Raw genomic sequence first — 23,470 nt, 5'->3', positions numbered from 1 at the left:
AGTGTTCCCATGACCACATAAACTAGTAAAGCACAGCAGAATGAAGGCATATCACGTTTGGCAGAGAGAACCTGAGATTTCTCTTTTGTTCTCTCCTCAGAATTCCCTTTGTTTCCTATGTGGCATAAGAGGAACACCAGTTAGGGGCTTTCCATAGGGCCACCACGATGAAAGGGGGCAGTTACTATATAGCAGGAGCTATATGGTAGACAGCTCAGCTAGGGACTGGTTGGAGACAGAGCAGGATCTCAAAGGATTGTCAATACCAGTGAAATCCAAATGAGATCAAGTTGGTCAAGGAAAACCACTGAGCTGAGTGCTGGAGAAATCAGACCACCAGTTACACCAGGTTTGGTTATTCAGTGGTAACCATAGGGAGAATAGATGCCAAAATTAAGAACTAGACTGCGCCTCAGAGGTCAGAGTTTACTGACAAGGCCCTTCACTTTCATTATCAGAAAACCTAAACCTGCAGTCAGACCTCAAAAAGTCTTGGAAAAGTGGAGGTCAAGAGCTTTTAGTGAAAACAGCCTTAAAGGTCAGAACTTGAACTGAATAATTATCTACCTTGAATTAGATCATTTTAAACCAGTCCATTCTAAAGGAGATCAATCCTGGGTGTTCATTGGAAGGACTGATGCTAAAGCTGAAACTCCAATACTTTGGCCACCTGATGCGACGAGTTGACTCACTGGAAAAAGACTGATGCTGGGAAGGATTGGGGGCGGGAGGAGAAGGGGACCACAGAGAATGAGATGGCTGGATGGCATCACCAACTCGATGGACATGAGTTTGAGTGAACTCCGGGAGTTGGTGATGGACAGGGAGGCCTGGCGTGCTGCGATTCATGGGGTTGCAAAGAGTCGGACACGACTGAGCGACTGAACTGAACTGAAACTGGAAGAGATCAACCTACTTTTACTTGGCAAGTTCATGTGTTTCTTCTGAAGTCAATGGGAACTCAAACTTACCAAGGAAGAGGGTATAAGGGAATTTGGACCTCTAGAAATCTCTTAAAAGCAGAAGAGGTCAAGCTAATACTACCTTACCTACGTATGTTCCAGGTGGAGGTGGCCCCAGTTGGGTTAGAGCCTTTATTTGGTAAGATCATGTGACCTTTTAAATCTAAATCATTTGTTCATACCTGCGTTTCAAACTGGCACCAAATCTGTGTACAGTTTGGACTTCAATACTCTGCGGAATCAGACTGAGACCACATCATGGCTTGACTGATTCCCTGCCTTATCCTGTTGCCCTCCTTTTATCTGAGAGCAATTCCCCATCAAATCCCTGGCGCAAGAATCCCTGGGTTGGGTTCTGCTTCTAGGGACTTGATCTAAGACAGCTGATCTTGAGCTAGAGCAAAAATGTATTTCACTTAGACATCCTTGACAAAGATTTTGATGAAGTAAGTCATGAGGCATTGAATTATCTCCTGAAGAAGGAGTGAGAATTTTTTTTAATTTAATGAGAAACAGCTGCATTCTATTAGGCAGGAGTATTTTTGAAGGTATATATATGGGAGTAAAATTGTTTTTGATGCTGAACAGCCATAAGGGTGAATTTTGTTAAATAATACAGCATCAGTTTTTTCTTTTCTAATAGAACCCAGGTTTCTTTTTAGACTTTTTCTCTCCCAGTTGTATATAGACTTCATGAGACAGAAATCTTAGTCATTTGAGATACCTTATAACCCAAAAGTGTAGGCATTTGACTCAGGCTTGCCCAACAATGCACTTTGTCCTGGGAATTTGTACTTTAAACAAAATAATGGAAACAAGGTAAAATTATCATAGTTTTTCAGCAGCATAAGTAGAACCTTGGGTGGTTTCTGCTCTCAATATTCTAGAACTGCCTGATTTCTGTTTACATATCTCATTCCCCAGCCTTCCCTTCCATCCCGAGAGATTTTTCACAACTTTCTCATTTTTTTTTTATATTTATTTTTATTTGTTTATTTGGCTGCACCAGATCTCAGCTGCTGCACATAGGATCTTTAGTTGAGTCATGTGAACTCTTAGTTGGGGAATCTAGTTCCCTGACCAGGTATTGAACCCAGGCCCCCTGCCTTGGGAGTGCAGAGTCTTAGCCACTTGATCACCAGGGAAGTCCCATTCGTGACTTTTTTAAAAATTAATTTTCCTTAAATTAATCAGCTGATCACTTGCTATTATATGCAGCCCATCAAATGAAGAGACTTTTAAATTAATTTTTATTGAGACATAGGTGATGTACAATATTATATAAGTTGCAGGTATACAACATAGTAAGTTACAATTTTTAGTTATACTCTATAGTTATTATAAAATATTTGCTATATTCCCTGTGTGTATAGTATATATCCCAGTAGCCTATTTATTTTACACATAGTAGTTTGTACCTCTTAATCCCAGTCTTGTCTCTTCCCTCTTTCCCTCTTCCCACTCCTAACTACTAATTTGTGCTCTATGAGTCTACTTCTGTTTTATTATATTCAATAGTTTGTTGTGTTTTTTAGATTCCACGTGTTAGTGATATCACACAGTATTTGTCTTTCTTTGTCTGCTTATTCCACGAAGTGTAATTTCTCCAAGTCCATCCGTGTTGTTGCATTAAGGGGCTTTTCTTGTACGGGCAGCATTGCTAATTTCAGGGAGGAGAGCCACAAAGTATGGGTGAGAGCTTCCTGCTCCACCTCAGCTGCCACTGCTGCAACCAGTGTCACTTGGACCTTCACAGCGATGCCATTTTGGGCATAAATCAGTCATTTTCTAGGAGAGTCCCAGGCCCTATCTCAAGACTGCCACTGAACATACAGAGCAACTAGCAATGTGTCCCAAGTTTCTGGCTTTCTCTTTCACTTTCAGACTTTGATAAAATACCACACCTCACAGGCAGTGGATCTGCTTTCCCTAACAGTCACCGAAGTGCTGGATGATGCAATCTGAAATGCTAGTGGAGTTAACTCCCATCAGGAAAGTTCAGTTCAGTCGCTCAGTCATGTCCGACTCTTTGCAGCCCCATGAACTGCAGCATGCCAGGCTTCCCTGTCCATCACCAACTCCTGAAGCCTACAAAAGCTCATGTCCATCGCATCGGGGATGCCATCTAACCATCTCATCCTCTGTCGTCCCCTTCTCCTGCCTTCAATCTTTCCCAGCATCAGGGTCTTTTCAAATGAGTTGGGTCTTCGCATCAGGTGGCCGAAGTATTGGAGTTTCAGCTTCAGCATCAGTCCTTCCAATGAATATTCAGGACTAATTTCCTTTAAGATTGACTGGTTGGATCTCCATGCAGTCCAAGGGACTCTCAAGAGTCTTCTCCAACACCACAGTTCAAAAGCATCAATTTTTCGGCGCTCAGCTTTCTTCATAGTCCAACTCTCACACGCCCAGCAAGGAAATCTCTGACCAAAAGGAAATAGAAGAGAGATGCTCACTGCCCACTGATAGATCCTCTCTGGCCAACTCCACCCATGCTGCTACCTGAAGACACCTGGAGGTAGGTGGTCAATTTCAGCTCAGGCCACCAAGCTACTGAGCTCTGTGTTGTTAGAGATATAGAAAGAATTATTAGGCCACAAAGGAGCTGGCATTCATGTTCTTGAAATGAGCTACAGACTATCAGCTTTAGCTAAGATTATTAACAATATATAGAATCTTGTGCAGAAATTGTTAGCCATTCCAGACAATGATTTTTGTACAAAGAGGAGGGTTGGTTGAGCCAGTTCCATGCTGTCCCCTTGAACCTGATTGACCTGAAAGTGGGAAGGTGTGCCAGCCATTTGATGACAAGAGCTTGATCATCTAAGGCCCCAGAAAGCTTGAAGTTGGGGAACTGTGAATGTCATCCATTCTAAACTTAGAAGTTACAGGAAAATTCTGAATCCAAGCCCCTGGAACCTCAATCAGGTCACCTCCTGCATGTATTACTGCACAAATGAGACCAGGCCCAGAGCAGAATTTTACTTTGTTCCTGATGTCACAGGAGCAGTGACTGCTTTTTGACATGTCCTCAAATTTCCCATATAAACCAGTTTGATGTTTAAAAGTGTGGGGTGATTTTTGATGGTGTCCAGAAGAATGCTGGCTCTGTAGGGGTCACAGTGGTGATATTTCAAGATACTCTGCTAGGGTTTGCCCTCAGAGAGTGCCCTTCCATTGTGGAATACAAAGTGCAGACTGGAAACAACACTTTATTCAACACATCTCCCTACTTCGCTTCTACAGGATCACCTTGGTCTTGGAGTAGATCAAGAATAACAGTGGCAAAAGCAAAAGAATAACAGTGGCAAAGGACTTCCCTGGTGACCCAGGGGTTAAGACACCATGTTTCCACGACAGGGGTGCAGGTTTGATCTCTGGTCAAGGAAGTCACCCCCTCCAAAAAAAAAGAATAACAGTGGTGAAGCAGCCATGAAGCTTAGTTCCATCAAATCTCAAATGATTTATCATATTATTGATAATTCTTAAGGATTCTATGTATAGTTAGTGAAATCCAGAATAGAAGCAAGACGAATATTTCACTCTGCATTGGCAATGCCAAGGGAGATGCTGCTTTAGAATAAAAGATTTCTTGATAAAGCTCTTGAACTCAATATAATCTCCTTGAAAGGGCATGGGTCTGTGGGAGGTATCATGGCTTCTCTGAATAATGGTGGCAGGATAGAAGATATTCAGAAGTTGGTAGCCGCCATGAAAAATTCTTTGGAGATAGATCAGTGATGAACACATCCTAACCAATATGCACTCTGTCCTTGAATAACGTACAAAGTTTAAAGTAACTTGGGAATTGCTCCAAAACACCTTAACAAACATGGCATTTTTCTTGAATGGACATGTTTATTATGGTTTCCCATGTGGCTCAGTGGTAAAGAATCCACCTGACAATGGAGAAGACAAATGTTCTGTCTCTGGGTCTGGAAGATATAGATTCTTCTTCTTCAAGGAACAACAGCAAAACATCCACAGCTGGTGGGACTTGCATGCATGTCATCAGTTGCTTCAATCGTGTCCAGCTCTTTGCAACCGCATGGACCATAGCCCACCAGTCTCCTCTGAGGGATTTCCCAGGCCAAGAATACTGGAGTGGGTTGGGTTGCCATTTCCTCCTTCAGGGGATCTTGCCAACCCAGGGATCAATCCCACATCTCCAGCATTGCAGGCAGATTCTTTATCACTGAGTCACCAGGGATCCCCCACTTGAACTGAAGTGTTTTAGAAATCTTCCTCTTGCTTTTCTAACAGACTAGCTTAGGTTGCCTTTGCTGCTACTTTTTCTAGCTAGATCTCAGTATTCAGACTTGATTGTGGACTTAATTATGCAAATTACAGTTAATTGTATCTCGAGGCAAACAAACACACAGCGTGGGGGGTGGATGGTGTCCTCTAGGACCGTAATTCTTGATCCTTTACAAAATGACAGCAGTGGGGTCTTTTGGGTTCCAAAGATGTTAGTTCAGGGCAACACCAACGGCGTGCCGAGTGTTCAGGAATTCCAGACTAAAGGGCAAACTGGAGATTGTTCTCTGTACTGTTATTCTCATCAAGAGATTAAAGTGACATCCTACATGTTTATATAGCAAAGTCGGTTTTTACTACCAAATAGTTTATATCCCTATGCATTTTTATTTCCAATAATGTGCTTCTCGGTAATACGTTTAGAGATTTTTAGAATCTGATAGAATCCTTGACTTCTTGCGTTATAGTATTATCTTAGCAACGGTTGTGGCCCTCTCCTCTTCCACCCTCCCTTCCTTTTAAAAAAAGATTTAGAAGTTCTCAGGTTCAGTTTTGTTTTCCTTTGAAAGAGTAGAAAAGAAGGTTGGTTGATTGGCTCTTTTTTAGTTAAGCCATTGAACTAAAATTCTCTGTTAAACTCTCTTATCCTTTGTTAATTTGAATGTTTTCTTTATAGTATTTGAACAGAGGGATACTGTGAATTCTGAAAGATCTTTCCTGAAGGGTCTTTTCCCCTATTGTTTAGACACAGTCAGAAGTTTATGTTAAAAGGTAAAGAACATTAAAATCTTAAAACATCAAAAAAAGAGAGAAAGGAGAATTTCCTCTCCTTTCTCCCTCCACAAACTGCTCTGAGGTACAGTTTCTTCGAGTAGTTTGTCCAGTGTGGTGTAGACGGTTTCAAAGTTGCGTCTCTTCCAGGCCCCCGCCAAAGCAGTAGCCAGCACACATACCATGTCACTTCCTATTACTTGCCGAGCAAACCTCCTCTTTCCCTCTCCCTCGCTGTCATTGCTCTCAGACTACACCTCATAGATAAAACATTAGCACTTAACCCCTGCCTCAGGTTCCCTCACCATAGTATCTTTCATGTCTATTTATTTTTGCACTTTTTAATAGCAGATTTTTCACATATGTTAGTGTTGTGAATCTCCTCTCTGCCCACACCTTTTTTTCCCCACTACTATCTAAGTGATCTCCTGCCAACTGGCACCAATTCTCCAAATCAAAGTATGCATTGCAAATACATTTGTGTGATCCTTTACTAAAAAATACACCAGGCAATCTGTCTATTTCTGTTCCTCAGAGTCTCTCCTGAATATTTCAGTGTTTTTTTTTTTTGTTGTTGTTGGTTGGTTTCTTCCAGTTTTATTGAGATATAATTGACATGCAGTGCTGTATACGTTTAAGGTATACAGCATAATGATTTGATTTACACACATCGATTTTATTGTGAAGTGATGATCATAAGTTCAGTTGAACATCCATTACTTCATATAGGTGCAAAATTAAAGAAAGGAAATATGTTTTTCTTACAATGAGAACTCTTAGGATTTACTCTGTTAACAGCTTTCATATATAACATCCAGCAATGTTAATTATATTTGGCATGTTGTACATTAAAATAGTACTTATAACTGGATGTTCATAACTTCTGGTTGCCTTCATTCAATTTCTCCCCCCTACTTCCACATATTTGAATATAGTTCTGGAAACTTCTTTAGCTTGTCTTTGAGCAGTGCAACAACCCCTTTCTTGATGATTTCCAGACTCCATTCCACTGACAGCTCAGCTCCAGCTTGTAGCAACCTTGAGCTAATGGTGATTACCAGACCAATATTTTGTGTTACATCCTGAAATGAAATGTGATGAGTTCAAAATTGTTCAAAGAGGCCACATGTGCAAAGCAGTGCATACACCAAGTCTGGATGGTGGTGAAGAGAATTTGGCAGGCAGGCAGGAACAGATGATCTCTAATATTATTCAAATCACTTCTTCAATAACACTTAAGTCTTGTTTGTAATCTGCTAAAGGAACATCACTGGAACTCAAAAAACCTCTGAAGGACTGTCTAGCTTATTCCAGAACTTTGTTGTGTAATCTGTACACAGCAAGGAAAGTAGACTATCAGTTTACTATAAAAGGATACAACACAAGAACAGCCAGATGCAAGAGATGGATGGGGCAAGGTATGGAGGAAGGGATGTAGAGTGCTCGTGCTCTCCCATCATGTTACTTTCCCTGAATCTCACCAATCTGGAAGCTCTGAACTGAGTTGTTGTTTTGTTTTGTTTATAATACTTACTTCTTCCTCCAAAGTATGAAATATTAATATTTCACTAGATAAAAGTAAACTATGGTTCAAAAAAATTCTAACTGGTTTTGAAAAATAGTAAGAATGATAATGATCTATAATGGAAATGATATAGTTATCCTCAAGAGTTTTCATCAGAAGGAGTCCATTCTGTCCCTAATCCAAGCCTGTAGGTGGGATATTTTACATACAATAAGAATAGAATAGGAAGAGAAGAGCCTTCAATGATACTAAGAAAACTTGGATAATTCCCTGATAGCTCAGTTGATAAAGAATCCTCCTGCAATGCAGGAGACCCTGGTTTGACTCCTGGGTCAGGAAGATCTACTGGAAAGGGGATAGGCTACCCACTCCAGTATTCTTGGGCTTCCCTGGTGGCTCAGCTGGTAAAGAACTTTCACAATGCCCTAGAAGTTGAGAGTGAATTTTAAGAAAGTAGTCAATTTTAAGGGGCTTCTCAGATGGCGCCAGTGGTAAAAAAATAAAAAACCCACCTGCCAATGCAGGAGATGTAAGAGATGGGGGTTCTATCCCTGGGTCAGGAAGATCCCCTGGAAGAGGGAATGGTAAGCCATTTCAGTATTCTTGCCTGGAGAATCCCATGGACAGGGGAACCTGGCAGGTTAGTGTCGAAGAACTGGACACAACTGAAGCGACTTAGCATTCAAGCATGCAAGGATGTTGAGTAGGTAAAGAACTCACTTTTTGTATTCCCAGCATCTTGCAAACATACTTAAAAAAAAAACAAACTCCACCTACACATGCAAAGTCTACACTCTATCTCAACAAGTTCCTTGAGAGAAGGAAGCATGTTTTACTTCTGTTATACTACTCCTGTGTCTAACTTAATAGCCTGAACATAGTAGAATTCAAGTTGTTGATTTTTCTGTCAACAAGCCTCAGAAAATAGCCTAAATTATTTAACCTCTTGGATTCTTTTGTAGATTGCTAGAACTTCTTCCTAATCAATCAACTTTTTTTTCTTTTGGCCACATGGCTTGCAGGATGTTTAGTTCCCCACCAGGGATTGAAGCTGGGACAACGGCAGTGAAAGTGCCAACTCCTAACTACTAGACCACCAGGGAACTCTGTACTAATCAACTTCTTTGACTCCCAAGACTTAGAAATGCTGGGATAGTCAACAGGTGGATATTTATTCGATAACTGTGTTACTGTAACTAGTTACTTTTTCAGGGAGAGCAAATTGTTGGAGAAGGCAATGGCAACCCACTCCAGTACTCTTGCCTGGAAAAGCCCATGGATGGAGGAGCCTGGTAGGCTGCAGTCCATAGGGTCACTAAGAGTTGGGCACGACTGAGCGACTTCACTTTCACGCATTGGAGAAGGAAATGGCAACCCACTCCAGTGTTCTTGCCTGGAGAATCCTAGGGAAGGCAGAGCCTAGTGGGCTGCCATCTATGGGGTCGCACAGAGTCGGACACAACTGAAGAGACTTAGCAGCAGCAGCAGCAAATTGTAGTGAAGTTCTTAAAGCTCCTTTTTCTCATCCAAATGGAGAAACTAGAGGGATGAAGATGTTCTGCTTTTCTAGGGGCACAGTTGTCAGACTTAAAAGTTCCAAATCCTCCCCAAATTTAGTAACTAGAGATGACTACTGATGATTGTTTTTAATAGTCGATTTTCAAAGATGTGAACATGTAATATGATCCATGGAAATATAAATCTCTAAAGGAGAAAAAAAATATTTGCTTCCTTTCTAAAATGTCATCACTAGGCAAATTTGGGTCATTGACTTCTAAAATTCTTTCCTCATCCTACTAGAAAGTTTGTGTTTTGTTTTTTGTTGTTTTTAAAGTTTGGGATTGTGAGGGGATACTTATATATTCTAATAATGTCTCCTCAGTTGATTAGAGCCACTGACATAGTCCCTACTTGACCAGGATAGTTGGCATTGCTAAGCTTGGTTCACAGAAAGAGGCTTTGACTTGGAGATCTCATCTCAGCCTAGACCACTGCTGTGACCAGGGACTAAGCACTGAACTACTCAGTTTCTCTTGCAAAAACGGGGATTACAGTTGCTGCTTTTGACATGGCCCAAGACTAACTGGGATCCAGTATTTCAATATTTAAGCACAAATCCAGACACATAATATTAATTTAACAATTGAAATGGATGTTTCCTCACCCATTTCTCCAAACATTCCAACTAATCCTAAATCTCCCAGTGGGCCAGGTGTGCTTATTTGCTCAGTCATGCTCGACTCTTTGCAACCCCATAGACTGTAGCCCGCCAGGCTCTTCTGTCCATGGGGATTCTTCAGGCAGGGAATACTGGAGTGGGTTGCCATTTCCTTCTCCAGAGAATCTTCTCAACCCGGGGATCGAACCCAGGTCTCTCGCATTGCTGACGGATCCTTTAAAGTCTGAGCCACCAAAGGGGCCAGGAATACAGCAAAATAAAGAGGACTGCTTGGGGGATAAGGGTTGGGGGGACCGCCAACCCGTGTCGCAATCTTGGGGTGGCTCGGTCCCCGACACGATGACCCACGGCCACGAAGTTCCTCGAGTCCCAGGAACTTGGCTGCAGCCTGTCGCCAACAGTCTCCTGCCCACACTTCGCCCTCAGTAGACAGACAGGAGAAGCGCGGGATCCGAGTCAGAGCAACACAGTACACCGGTTGGAGTCGTTGAAACTCGGGCAACAGCGGTCTCGCAGGCCCACCTGTCCGGGGGAGGGTGCACGGGCAAATCAGCTAAGCCCTCCGGTCTCAGGTTGGGCAACTCCCAGTAGGCGCGCGACCGACGCTTCGAGGCGGTTTCCGGACCTTCAGGACCGGAAGCGGGTCTCGGGCGCGCGCCCGGCCCCGAGTGGGCGGGGCCACCCTCCCGGAAGTGCCTGCAGCCTCTGGCTGGTTTTCGCTGTGCCCCGGTGGCGCGCGCGGAGCTGTAGGGGCTTGGGGACCGTCGGTTCCCTTATCCTCTCTGAGAGGGCGGGAGCCTGTTAGGGCAACGATCCCGCGGTCGGAAGGGAAGGAAAGTCGTAGGGGACCCTGGCATTTGTCCCTGCTAGAGAGGGAAGGGCGTTTGGCCAGCCCGAGGGCGAAAGTGTCGGTTCCTGTCCCACAGGAGAAGTGCGGGATGGACGGGCTTCTGACTCCCAGGGAGTCTGCAAAATTCATTGCCGAGAACAGTCGAGATGTGTTCATTGACGAAGGAGGCGTGCGGAGGGTGGCCGAGCTGCTGCTGGCCAAGGCCACGGGGCCGGAGCTGCGCATTGGGGGCTGGAAGGCGATTCACGAGCTGAACCCTAGGGGCACCGACGAGGCCGCCGTTAACTGGGTGTTCGTGACAGACACGCTCAACTTCTCCTTCTGGTCGGAGAGTGACGAGCATAAATGTCTGGTGGGGTTCGGGGGAAAGACGTACAGTGGGTACTGGTCCCTGTGCGCCGCGGTCAACAGAGCTCTGGAGGAAGGTTGGTACCCCTACTCCCGATCAGACCCAGTGGCGTTGAGATTTCATTTTACTGGGAGGGTCCCACAGAGTGGGTTGGGACATGGAATATATTGATAAGCCGAATTTATTGCCGATACCTCTGCTTGTAATAAAAGTACGAGAAGAAGCTGGCATGAAATCTTTGTTCAGTGTGAAATGATTCTAATACTTATCACTGTTGCAGCTAAGGCTGAAAGTCAGTTTTCTTAGGAACGCCACTGATGACATCTCAGGAGCAAAGGGACAAATATTATCCCACACTTTACACAGTCAAAATAGATTTGATGTAATATTACAGTTGTTAGAAGTGAATGAGTAAGTACAGATGAGCAAATACAGAATGAGGGATCTGTTTATGATTTTTAATTATTCATCTACTTTTAATTCATTACCGTAATACTTAAGTGGTTTCATTTTAATTGTATGTTGTAAAAGCAAGGGCCTAACGAATGTAAAAGTATGACACTGTTCCTCTGCATGTGCTTTTCTTCCTAAGGGATCCCCATAACTAGTGCTTCCTACTATGCCGCAGTGACCCTTGATGAGGTTCGGCATATACTCCGGTCTGACACAGATATCCCCATGCCTTTGATAGAAGAGAGGCATCGGATTCTCAATGAAACCGGGAAAATTCTGCTTGAGAAGTTTGGAGGCTCTTTTCTTAATTGTGTCCAGAAAAGTGATAAAAGTGCTCAGAAGTTATTGCACCTGGTAGTTGAAAACTTTCCTTCTTACAGAGATGTGACTCAGTTTGAGGTGAGTTGCTCCCCTTCTGGAGATTTTAGAGTTCTTAATTATCTTCTCATAGATAACTCTTTTACTTTCAGAACTCCTTTCGAGAATAAAAATTTAAATTCTGGAATTTTTTCCTAATGGAACCAAGGAACAGTAACAAAATTGTTAAGCAGTGTTTCAAAGACATTACTTCTCTTAATGTTTTCTAATCAGTGTTTTTGCTTTATTCTTTTGTCCTTTACAATGTTTCAAACCTAAGAAAACACTAGACTTAGCAAGATGTCACTTAGGGATAGTGAGATCCTTTTTAGTACTTCAAAAACTTAACTTCATTGGATGAGAATCAGAATGTATACTAAATTTTCTGTTAAAAAATTTCTTGCTGAGTTCTAATGTATATATACTATGTATTTTCTTTTTCATGCACAGGGTAGTTTAACAGTATTATTTGCTCTATGGTACAAAAAAATTTAAGTAGGCATACTTTTAAAATGGTGAACATTTTGTATACTCTCCTAGTATACACCTGGATTTTGTTTTTGTATCATTCTTTTAGAATTCGTTATCACTGTGTATTTTAACTGTTAAATAGAATTGAAAGTAACTTAGAGGGACCATATATATAAATCTCTTGACTAAGTTAATAAGTACTTACGTCAACTTGAAATTTTAAAACTACCCTTTTGTAATCACAACAACAAAAATGACTGGTAATATTGTTCAAATCTCTCTTTATGGTTTACAAGGTATTTGCATGCACACACTCTCATTTGATCCACAGAACAATTCTGTAGGGCTAAGGACAAGGAGAATTATAGTCCTATTTGTAGACCTGGAACCAAAGTCTCAAAAATAGAAAGGTTAGCTAATGTACAATATCTTAGGTCGCTTAGTCAAGGAATAGCTAGCTTTTCAGTTCTACTGTAAAGTGAAAGATGCCTGATTATGTATGTTAAGATTCTTTTAATTGCAAGTGACAGACACAAAACAAGATTTGGAGATAAATATCCAGGATCAGGGACTCAAAGCCATCGGGATTCAGTCCTCTCTTCTTTGTTTCTCTTGACTCTGTTTTTCTCTTACTGCAGACCTACTTTCTCCATGAAGTAGAAAAGTAAATAACTGATAGGATCTACTGTATAGCACAGAGAACTGTACTCAGTACTCTGTAATAGCCTACTGTGTAGCTCTACTCAATACTCTATAATGGGAAAAGAATTTCTCATGTTACCACTTTAGCCACCAGGGAGAGAGGGAGGAACTCACTTGCTTCCAGTTCTAAAACTCCTGCACAAGGACTGATTGACCTGGCATGGATTATGACCAGTTAAGTGTGACTGTGGAGAATAGTATGGATGGGACACAGGCAGTTCTAGGAAAGAGACCCTAGGCCACTGTTGAATTTCATTCTCTTCTGAGGAACCATTTTATTAATGCAGAGGTTACTATGAGCTTTATCATTGTCTTCAAAGTATGTCATTTCAACCTTGTTTTTCAGGAAATTTGGATCAAGTTCCTTATTCATCATGCTGGCCATATTAAACAGTGTAAAAAGAAATCAAACTGTCATTCAGGTGGCTTGGAATCTGTGTATTCCAGAATCAACATGCTTTTGTAGAAGAAGGGCCAAGATTAAATTTAACATGACTTTAGGATGGTGGCTCAGTTGGTAAAGAATCTGCCTGCAATGAGGGAGACCTGGGTTCGATCCCTGGGTTGGGAAGATCACCTGGAGAAGGGAAAGGCTACCCACTCCAATATTCTGGCCTAGAGAATTTGATGGAGTGTGTAGTCCATGGGGTCGAAAAGAGTCGGATATGACTGAGCAACTTTCACTTTTCACTCACTTACTAGGATGGAATGAATTCAGGACATCATGGAGTTGTTTACTTTCAAGTTGTCCTGAATTTTTGTGAGAGAAAGGAGTGAATTTTTTTGGTAGATAAGAATGAGTTAGTAAGCATTTGCTGAAATTATCTTTTATTTACAGCAGAGTGCTTTCTTTTGTTTTGTTATATGTGCTGAGAAGTTCAATTAGAAACTGTACCAGGATATAGATTAATTTTAAGGCTGCTAACACATTTTTTTTTTTCCTTTTTGGCCACACCATGTGGTATGTAGGCTTTTAGTCCCTTATCAGGGATTGAACCTGTGCCCCCTGTATTTGAAGCTCAGTCTTAACCACTGGACTGCCAGGGAAGTCCGAGACTGATACATTTTAAAATGAAAATTAGTACCTGAGCCATTTCCCATCAGTACTCATTTCTAAAATACATTCTTATAGAAAATTCCCCAAAATGTAACAAAAATCAAATTTAAACATTTTAGTACTTTCTTAAAGGAGTATTACTACATTTTTTCATTTTTCATTTTATTTTCATAAGATTATCATTATTGTTACCCCAAAACACTATATTTCTTGAATCCCTGTGATTCCTCACATAACACTGAGTTTATAGTGAGGACTCACTTAATCCTTTGATTAGTTAATTTTAAGTTACCTTTGCATATTTATTTATTTATTTTTAAAATTTTTTATGGAGTATAGTTGATTTACAGTGTTGTGTTAGTTTCTGGTGACATAAATAATTCACGAAAGGGAATCAGTTATAGATATATCTACTCTTTATTATTTATTTTTTTTGTTCACTCTTTTTTAGATTCTTTTCCCATTACAGAATATTGAGTAGAGTTCTCTGTGCTACACAGTAGGTCCTATTAGTTATCTACTTTATATATAGTAGTGTGTATATGTCAATCCCAATCTTCCAAATGATCTCCCCCCCACCAACTTTCCTCCCCTGGTAACCATAAGTTTGTTTTCTACATCTGTGACTCTGCATATTCATTTAAATGATAAACAAGTAATTAAACCACTTTGCTCAATTCCAAGTCTAAAGGAATTCTGATGAACTTTTGGTACTGCTGCTGAATTCAGAAAGTGATACGATCAAATGTATTTTTAAAAATTTAGTTGGTTATTTATTGGCTGCACTGGTCTTTGTTGCTGTGCTCGGGCTTTTCTCTAGTTGTGGCAAGCAGGGGCTCCTCTTTAGTTGTAGTGCAGGGCTTCTCATTGTGGTGGCATCTCCTGTTGCAGAGCACAGGTTCTAGGTGTGTGGGCTTCAGTAGTTGCCGCACTTTGGGCTCAGTAGTTGTGGCTCATGGGCTGTAGAGAGTGGGCTCCACTGTCGTGGCACATGCACTCAGTTGCTCTGAGGCATGTGGAAACTTCCCAGGCCAGGGATCGAACCCATGTCCTTTGCTTTGGCAGGTATATTCTTATCCACTGTACCACCAGGGAAATCCTCAAACGTCTTTCTATCCATATTTTTAAAATTTTCTAACTGCAAAAGTAAAACAAACTAATTATAGAATTTGGATAGTACAGAGAATCAGTCTTTATTCTGCCAAGAGGTAACCATTGTTCACAATTTGTTATTTTTCTCTCTGTGTGTGACTATATATATATGTATATATATGAGCTGGGAAGAAATATGCTATATAAACTGTTTTAAAATTTAATATATTATGAGCAACTATGTCAGTAAAAATTCTTTCACAGCACAATTTTTTTCCATGCTACTCTTCTTAATGGCTTCATAGTACTCCACTGTATTGATGATTACCATAATTATTTGCCCAAACTATTTTACCACAATAGCTGTGATATAGTTTTATTTTTAAATTTTATATCTTACTGTTTCCAGTTTTATGTAAAAATAAGCAATATTGCACAGCAGTTTAACACCCATAATTATTTCCTTAGAATGGATTCCCCATAATGGGATTACTGAGTTAGAGTGTGGCCAGGATTTTCAGACTTATTATACATAAAATGGTAACTCTTCTCAGGAAAACTATAACAAAGATGATCAGCAGTAGCATATTAGAGTGTCCTTTTCCCTACTCCTTCATAATATGGTCGTAATATCAATTGCTGTATTTTTTAATCTTCAGCAAGTTACATAAAAATAATAATTGTTTTTAATGTTACACTTATTTACTGAGATTATCATTCGTTTTTCGACATTGTGAACAAGTTAATGAAGTTAGAGAATTTGTCTAAATAAGACAGATTAGATGAGTGATTTCTCAACCTGGCTGTGCCCTAGAATCAGGAAACTTCAGAATTCAGGTACATTTCCAAAGCACCACCATCAAAGATTCTGATCTCTGGGTAAAAGAACTTTATTTTTTAAAGCTCTCAAAGTGACTCTGATTTAGAATATTCAGTAACTATTGTTTAGTTGCTGAGACATGTCTGAGTCTTTTTCAACCCCAATGACTGTAGCCTGCCAGGCTCCTCTGTCCATGGGATTTTCCAGGCAGGAATACTGTAGTGGGTTGCCATTTCCTTCTCCAGGGCATCTTCCAATCCAGGAATTAAACCTGCATCTCCATTGTTGGCAGGTGGATTCTTTATCACTGAGCCACCAGGGAAGCCCATTCAGTAACTATATAAAAGCCCTAATTAACAGATCAACTTCATTTATGCTGACATACCAATAAATATACATGAGAAGCTTGAGCTTTTCTCCCCTGTTGGTTCAGAATCTGCCTGCAATTCAGGAAACCTGGCTTCGATCCCTGGGTTGGGAAGATCCCCTGGAGGAGGGCATGGCAACCCACTCCAGTATGCTTGCCTGGAGAATCCTCATGGACAGAGGAGCCTGGTGGGCAACAGTCCATGGGGTCACAAAGAGTCAGACAGGACTGAGTGACTAAGCATAATTGATAACATGTTACATTATTCTTAAGCATTTGTAATTCTTGACCTTTCTAGTTTGTTCATGATAAGTTTGTTGCAGAAAATCAACTCATGATTATAGTGTTTTACATTGATTAAAAGGTACTGTTTTGAAAACATTTTATTTGCAAAGCTGTGTTACGGAACATATGTGTTGTGTGCTTAGTTGCTCAGTCGTGTCTTACTCTTTGCGACCCCAGGGGCTGTGGCCCGCCAGGCTCCTCTGTCCATGGGATTTTCCAGGCAAGAATACTGGAGTAGGTTGCCATGCCCTCCTCCAGGGGATCTTCCCAACCCAGGTCTTCCGCCTTGCAGGAGGATTCTTTACCATCTGAGCCACCAGGGAAGCCCTATGGAACATATAGGGAATTGTAACTAGAGGATTTACTGGTATTTTCAGTGATATCAGTTAATATTTTAGAGATGTAGATTTGGTTACTAAAATTATTTGACTACTAAAAACCATATTCCGTTCCATTCAGTCACTCAGTCGTGTCCGACTCTATGCGACCCCGTGGACTGTAGCCTACCAGGCTTCTCTGTCCATGGGATTCTCCAGGTAAGAATACTGGAGTGGGTTACCATTTCCTTCTCCAGGGGATCTTCCCGACCCAGGGATCGAACCCGGGTCTCCCGCATTGGAGGCAGACACTTTAACCTCTGAGCCACCAGGAAAGCCATATTAGCTTGTTAAAAAATGCTTTATAGGTGATTTGAATTTATTTTTAGATTCTTTTCTTGAATTTGTTTTTGTTTTCATTTTAGGGTATTATAATCTAACCTTCTTGATATCCTAGTTGGCTACCATGGAAACAGTGCCTATGATTGACAATTTGTGTTTTGTTAGATGCTGGCACTGATTTTGTTATATAAGTCTGGCTCCTAGATTTTTCCTGTTTGCTCTATGCATGCATGCATGTTAAGTTGCTTCAGTTGTGTCCAACTCTTTGTGACCCTATAGACTGTAGCCTGCCAGGCTTCTCTGTCCATGGGAATCTCCAGACATCGTGCTCTCCTCCAGGGGATCTTCCCAACCCAGGGATTGAACCCATATCTCTTATGTCTCCTGAATTCGCAGGAGGGTTCTTTACCACTAGTGCCACCTGGGAAGCCCTTGCTCTATGAATCTTGTTAAAAATAGGAGACAGTAACTTCTATTATAATACATATTGTGATTAATACTTCTTTTTGGAACAGTTTTGTGAATTAAGTTTTATGCTTGCTGTTCAATAAAGTTGACTTGAATTAGAAATCTAGTTACCATCTACAAGTCCAGCATTCATAAAGGAACAATTGCCAGGTTGTCATATCTTGGTAGGTTTAGGAATATAGATTATTCCCAAATGATATAGAAATATTTCTTAGTGGTGATTTCTTCCCCCATCACTCAATGTAATTTACAGACTTTACACCAAAAAATGAGTGTATGTGTTTGCCTTAGAAAACAAAGTACTCAGTTTCTTAGTGGTGGCTTTAGAAAATTTAGTTTAAAAAAAAGATGGAAAACTTAGTTTATCTAGAAAAAGTACGTCTGGATTGATTGCAGGAGATATTCTTTAAGGTTAAACAATATTAAGTTATTTCTCATTAGGATTGTATAGCAATATTTTGAAAAGAAGTAGTTTTAATAGAGGTCTTTTTTAAATAAATAAAGGAATCTGTATTATCATCTTAACGAATTTTTATATGGAGTCTATCCTTGAAGAATTTAATTTCATTTTTTGTTTACTTCTTTATGTCATTTACTGATTAAAACATTCTCCAAGGTGGTCAGAATGTGTTTTGGGAGCCAGTGATACTTATTCACGGTTAGCAGACTCACAGTTATAAAAGATGATTTGAGGTCATTAGCCTTGGTATTAAGACTAGGAGTAGATTGTAATTATGTTTTTCCATAGTCAGTGCTAATGAGCATTTGTAGTTTTATAGAGAATTTTTGAGTTAAATTATGACCTATTGTCTTATAGTGCTTGGTTAAATTTGTTTCTGCCATGTATAAATATAATTGGTATCTTATTTCGTTATATGGGCTTAAATATTGACTTGGACAGTTTCCAAAAATGGTTGACTTGATAAGTTGATCAGCTGTTGATCAGCTGTGTCTTTATCTCTGAAATAAGTTAATCATTTTATCTGAAAGAAACCAGTTAAAAAATGGATATTGTAATTCTCTTCAAAAGTGAGTTCGGGGATGATTAATTTTTCTTCCATGTGCTTCTATATTTTATATAATTAATGTGAATTATGTTGCAGTCAGAAAAGCATATATATATATTTTAAGAAACTTTCTAAAGAAATGCTATCTAGCCCTTAAATATAGTAAGCAGATAAATTATAGTGGCACAGAAATATGTATATGAAGTAATGTCATTGAAAAAGAATACTAAGTAATACCATGATGACATGAGTTGTATTTTATGTGCTTTGAAAAATAAAGGAAGTAAACCTGGAGTGATAGAGATAATTTAGTATTTATAGACTCCCTTTTTTTTTCTATAAAAGACCTATAAATTCTTACCAAAGAGTAAGATTATTTACCCTTGAAAAAATGTTTTTGATGTGTACCTTTTTTTAATAGCATACATAAAGCTTTCAGATACCCAGGTAACATTCATATTCTCTTCATTCATCAGGGGAAAAGAATTTCTTTTTACAAAAGGGCCCAAATCCTGGTGGCAGATACATGGAGTGTATTAGAGGGGAAAGGAGATGGCTGCTTTAAGGACATCTCCAGTATCACCATGTTTGCCGACTATAGATTGCCTCAGGTTCTTGTTTACCTGGGAGCCCTGAAATACTCCGATGAACTACTGGAGAAACTTCTCAAAGGTTTGCCAACTTAATTAAGACATTCTTTGTTATACTGTGAATTGTTCAATCTTTGTCATTTCTTTCACAAAAGGTCTTCCCTTAAAAAAAAAACAAAGCACTATTATTGTTAAAAGCACATGTAAAGAATGCAAGGGCAATTAAATTATAGAAAAATGGTTTTTGTTTTTTACACCATGGAATATGGTTATTGCTAGAAATCACACTATCTGGACATCATCATTTCAGAGTCTTATATTAAAATGACACCTAAATTTATGTCACATGAAGGTGTGCGACACTAAGACAGTTCAGGTTTGTATTCAAAGTGTTATTAATTAAGCTTAAGAGCACACTACACTGTGAAATAAAAAGTGGGCTGAGAGGTAAACAATATGTACTGGATTTTGAGTGAGGAGGCTCCAAGGTCTGCCCCTGGTTTATCTTGCACAAGTCACTGACTTTTCTAGGCTTATTTATTTACCATTATTGAGTTTGAATATTCATTCTCAAGAGTGAAAGTCTTATTATGAGTATAGATAATTGTGTTTGTATGAAAAGTAACTCTTTGCTTTTTAAATATTCCTTTGCATAAGGAAAATAATTATACTGTACAATTTTCGTGTTCAGTTCAGTTCAGTCGCTCAGTCGTGACAAACTCTTTGCGACCCCATGAATCACAGCAAGCCAGGCCTCCCTGTCCATCACCAACTCCCGGAGTTCACTCAAACTCATGTTCATCGAGTCGGTGATGCCATCCAGCCATCTCATTCTCTGTCGTCCCCTTCTCCTCCTGCCCCCAATCCCTCCCAGCATCAGAGTCTTCTCCAGTGAGTCAACTCTTTGCATGAGGTGGCCAAAGTATTGGAGTTTCAGCGTTAGCATCAGTATTTTCAGCTACTTTTTTCTTTATTTTTAAAAGAAGTTGTTTTTATGATTGAGTAATTTTCTCCTGTGAAATAGATTTCAGTCACCCAAAATAAGAATAACACAGAATATAAAGGTACCACTATTCCTATGGTTGCTTCTACCAGATTTTTATGCAGCCTTGGGCAATCCATTTTGCCCATTTCCTCATTTGAAAAATAGCAAGCTGTTTTATGTCGTAATACTCATGTCTGAGATCATTAACTGTTGAATATCTTTAAAGGGACAACCTTTAGCATTCAGGGCTTCTCCTACATACAGCCATTCAGTTGATCTTTTTTTGGGGGGGGTGGAATACACATTCCTATCTTTATGAACACTTTTTTGCCTGGTTTCCCCCACCCAAATTTTCTTTTGTTCAGTTCAAATCCTACACATTCAAAAAGGCTTAACTCAAATGCTAAGCCAGTGTCTGTTCCTCTGTCTGCCCCGAGGATCAGAGATAGACATATGGAAGGGACACAGGTAACACTATTTAAGATCCCAAGTGACAGAGTAGAAGCAGTGGGGCTAGGGCATGTCCCCTAGGTCTCAGTGGATCACAGGGCTTCTTAGCTACTGTGAAGCCCTGTGCAAAAGTACCGATTGGTGGCCAGAGGCCAAATATAGCTTGTAGATGTGTTTGGTTTGGCTTGAACAGTGTTTTAAGCAATTTTTAATTACTTATCAGCACTTGACAATTAGATTTCACATGAAATTCAATTTTCTGATTTCTAAGAGAAGAAAAATGCTCAAACTTTGGGGTCTGTCTACCTTGACATGGGTCAGCACATGCAGTCTTATTGACCACATTTTGCGTCCAGCTGCTGCATCCACTTACTCTATCTGCCTCATCTTTATAGACAGTTGAGTTGCTGAGCCCAACTCTAGTCTCTCTGGCAAAGCACTGCCAGTGTCCACCTTGCAGGATCAGATATACTCTGGAGGTGAGCACTGAATAGACTGCAGTTCCTGTAGGAGCTAGTGGCTCTGTATTCAGGCAGAGCTGACAAAAGGATTCTGAGTCCAAAGAACAAGCATGGTTTTCCTTGCTCAAGCTAAGAACTTTGATCTCCTAGGTTCTTCTTGATGTATCTGGAGTGTCCCCAAGACAACATTTAGTTCTCAAGGGTAAAGGAGGTGCTGTTTATTTGGCCCCCTAGGAGTCCTCCAAATTTTGAAGTAATTTTTTTTCTCCGACATCAAACCCAAATTTTAAATCCTCTCTTTTAAATAATAATCTTGTTGTCATATTTTAAAATGTATGGCTCACCCATATTCAATTAGCAGATATTTATTGGGGAGCTAGTATATGCAAGGTGCTATGCTAGGTCCTATGAATATTGAGACAATCAAGTCAGACACGATCCCTGTCCTTGTGGAACTTAACTTGCAATTTTGAATTAATGCCAGAGTTTAGAAATGGTTTAAATTACCAAAAATAAATAAAGTCTGAGATTTACAATTTTAAAATGAATGCTATTTAAATACTGCATTTTGTCCTACAGTAAAGTTTTGAATACATTTTATTTCATTGACTATGAGTGCTTATTTTTGTTTTTCCTCCTTGCAGGAGAAATGCTTTTTTATGGGAATAGGCAAGAGGTGGAAATCAGAGGGTGCTCAGTTTGGTGTGTCGAGCTGATTCGGGATTATCTTCTGGAGCTTATTGAAAAAAAGGGTGAAAAAACTACTGGAGAGATCAATTCCATTCTTCTGGATTATTACTTATGGGACTATGCCCGTGATCACAGGGAAGATATGAAAGGAATTCCATTTCATCGTACACGTTGCATATATTATTGACCCATAGTGTAAACTGATCCTAAGAAAATGCCTTGCGTTTTTTATATCATAATTTTTTATATAATTCTGCTTTGATATTAAGAGAAGGTGGTAGAGGTTACAGCAACAAGAAAATTGATTAGCCAGACTCTTTTAAAATATTTTCCTGACATATCTCCCTGTATTCCCAATTTTATCCTTTGTTTGCTTGTTTAGTTTTGACTGTATTTTCCCTTTCTATAGATACATGAGGGAAATAATGAAGAAAATTTAGTGCTTTCTTTAAATCTCAGATTTCTTAAAATTAATCATGCCTTATAATGATCTTTAGTGATAATATTTCATTCATCCAATCGGTACCTTTTTTCACAGTATAGTAATTTTCTGTGTACCATAATCATTTGATATGAGAGAGAGTAGGGTCTTTGCTGTATTGAATGCTACCACTCTTGTAGAAATCAATCTTGACAGATATTTAAAAACTTTTTGTTGATAAACATAATGATATTTAATTTAGGATATCTTTTTTTTTCCAGAGTAAATACATTGGAATTTATTGAATAAAGATTTTTTAAACATTTCTTAAATATGGAATGAATTATTTCATTAAATAGAATTTACCACATATATTTTTTTAAAGTTTACATTGAATTTGTATGTTGTAGGACTCTCATTTCTCAGCTTCACCACCACTTTGGTCTAATATGCTTAGTCACTCAGTCATGTCCAACTCTTTGTGACAGCGTGTACTGTAGCCTGCCAGGCTCCTCTTTCCATGGGATTCTCCAGGCAAGAATACTGGAGTGGACTGCCATGCCCTCCTCCAGGGGGTCTTCCCAACTCAGGAATCAAACCCAGGTCTCCTGCACTGCAGGGGGAATTCTTTACCATCTGAGACACCAGGGAAGCCCTTCATCTAACATAATCTTGATTTTTGTTAATTATCTACCTTGTCACCTCACTGTGTGTAAATTAGGGAAAGCTGTCCTTTCTCCAAGCACTTTACTGCCATCTGCTGGAAGCTTGTCAGAGTAACTTTACAAATGACAGTGAGTTGGGAATGTGAACGGGGCACCCTGGAGTCCTATACTGCACTTTTTTTTTTTTTATTGGAGTGTAGTTGCTTTACAATGTTGTATTAGTTTCTATTGTACAGCAAAGTAAATCATTCATATGTTTACATATATCCCCTTTTTGAATTTCCTTCCCTTTTAGGTCACCACAGAGCACTGAGTAGAGTTCCCTGTGCTATACAATAAGTTCTCATGGGTTATCTATTTTATACATAGCAGCATATATACATCAATCCCAATCTCCCAATTTATCCCACTCCTCCCCAACTTGGTGTCCATACATTTGTTCTTTACCTCTGTGTCCCCTGCATTGGGAGCACAGAGTCTTAACTGCTGGACCACCAGGGAAGTCCCTCTTCTTTTTTTTAAAAAAAAAAAAAAATTTTTTTTTTAAACTTCTCAGCCCTTTGATGGATGTTATTGC

The 23,470-nt window shown here is 39.7% G+C and overlaps 1 protein-coding gene and 1 pseudogene across 1 annotated transcript; both read left to right on the top strand.

Moving 5' to 3' along the window:
• The first annotated feature begins 953 nt into the window (after positions 1-953).
• On the top strand, positions 954-4,703 carry LOC129557168 (phosphoserine aminotransferase pseudogene; annotated as a pseudogene).
• A 5,678-nt stretch (positions 4,704-10,381) lies between these two features.
• QNG1 (Q-nucleotide N-glycosylase 1) lies at positions 10,382-22,532 on the top strand. Its single transcript, XM_055427376.2, has 4 exons — positions 10,382-10,969; positions 11,486-11,745; positions 19,108-19,303; positions 21,762-22,532. Exons 1-4 carry the CDS (start codon positions 10,633-10,635, stop codon positions 21,992-21,994), a joined length of 1,026 nt encoding a protein of 341 aa, XP_055283351.1. The 5' UTR covers positions 10,382-10,632; the 3' UTR covers positions 21,995-22,532.
• The last annotated feature ends 938 nt before the right edge of the window (positions 22,533-23,470 follow it).

This window comes from Moschus berezovskii, chromosome 7 (genome assembly GCF_049115385.1).
Source record: "Moschus berezovskii isolate FMDL1 chromosome 7, NW_MosBer_1.0, whole genome shotgun sequence".
Taxonomy (NCBI): Eukaryota; Metazoa; Chordata; class Mammalia; order Artiodactyla; family Moschidae; genus Moschus; species Moschus berezovskii.
The sequence above is the reverse complement of the archived record's forward strand: the minus strand, read 5'-3'. Positions and strand labels throughout refer to the sequence as shown.

Excerpts from the sequence above, each read along its gene's own strand:
- QNG1 (XM_055427376.2), top strand. The coding sequence starts at position 10,633 with ATGGACGGGCTTCTGACTCCCAGGGAGTCTGCAAAATTCATTGCCGAG. Across the intron at positions 10,970-11,485 it reads CAACAGAGCTCTGGAGGAAG|GGATCCCCATAACTAGTGCT; the intron begins GTTGGTACCCCT and ends TTTCTTCCTAAG. Across the intron at positions 11,746-19,107 it reads GAGATGTGACTCAGTTTGAG|GGGAAAAGAATTTCTTTTTA; the intron begins GTGAGTTGCTCC and ends TTCATTCATCAG.